This window comes from Frankliniella occidentalis, unplaced genomic scaffold, assembly GCF_000697945.3.
Source record: "Frankliniella occidentalis isolate FOCC.00 unplaced genomic scaffold, Focc_3.1 Scaffold3390, whole genome shotgun sequence".
In the NCBI taxonomy this organism is placed as follows: domain Eukaryota; kingdom Metazoa; phylum Arthropoda; class Insecta; order Thysanoptera; family Thripidae; genus Frankliniella; species Frankliniella occidentalis.
The window spans coordinates 5305-6014 of record NW_026270450.1 but is presented as its reverse complement, the minus strand read 5'-3'; the positions used below and the strand labels follow the sequence as shown (position 1 = coordinate 6014).

Genomic DNA, 710 nt, shown 5'->3' with positions numbered 1-710 from the left:
TCGGCTCGGCTCCGCTTGGCCCGGCTGCCGGCCGCCCTGGCTCGGCCCGCTCGGTCTCGCCTGGTCTCTGGGATTGCTAGGGACGCATATGCAGATTCTTTCCAAGAAATGGTTTTTCCGGCGGGCCAGCCCTTTGGGCCAGCCCCCGACCCCGACCCTGTCAAGGAAGGACCGAGACGGAAGGACAAGATCAGTTTGCGCAGTGCAGCCTTGGAGTGCGCGTGTGCCTTGGCTTCTTCAGTTTTGTGTCTCGAAAGGCAGCGTGCGCGTGCATATCGTTTATACTGCAGGTGCTCTGTGCAGTTAGTGTTATTAGTGTTAAACATGGGACCGCGGCCGCGAAAAAGGTCGGAGGAGCAATTGGAGAAGAAACGGCAGCGCGAGCGGGAGCGCAGAGCAAACAAGACTGAAGAGCAGCGGGAGAAGGAACGACAGCGTGAGCGTGACCGCAGGGCGGCCATGAGTGAAGAGCAACGGGAGAAGGAACGACAGCGGGACCGGGACCGGAGGGCGGCCATGAGTGAAGAGCAGCGGGAGAAGGAACGACAGCGTGAGCGTGACCGCAGGGCGGCCATGAGTGAAGAGCAGCGGGAGAAGGAACGGCAGCGGGACCGGGACCGCAAGGCAGCCATGAGTGAAGAGCAACGGGAGAAGAAACAACTGCTCCTGAGGACCCAGCGCTTGAAGCAGAGTACTGGTAAGTGAGCTTT

The 710-nt window shown here is 60.7% G+C and overlaps 1 protein-coding gene across 1 annotated transcript in view; it reads left to right on the top strand.

Moving 5' to 3' along the window:
- Window positions 1-200: 200 nt before the first annotated feature.
- The window catches only part of LOC127752049 (zinc finger CCCH domain-containing protein 13-like), a gene marked incomplete at its 3' end in the record, with an annotated part of 5796 nt that continues 5286 nt past the window's right edge, over window positions 201-710 (top strand). The window contains exon 1 of the mRNA XM_052276561.1: window positions 201-697. Within this exon, the coding sequence (XP_052132521.1) occupies window positions 325-697 (373 nt within the window). The remainder of the gene's footprint in view (window positions 698-710) is intronic.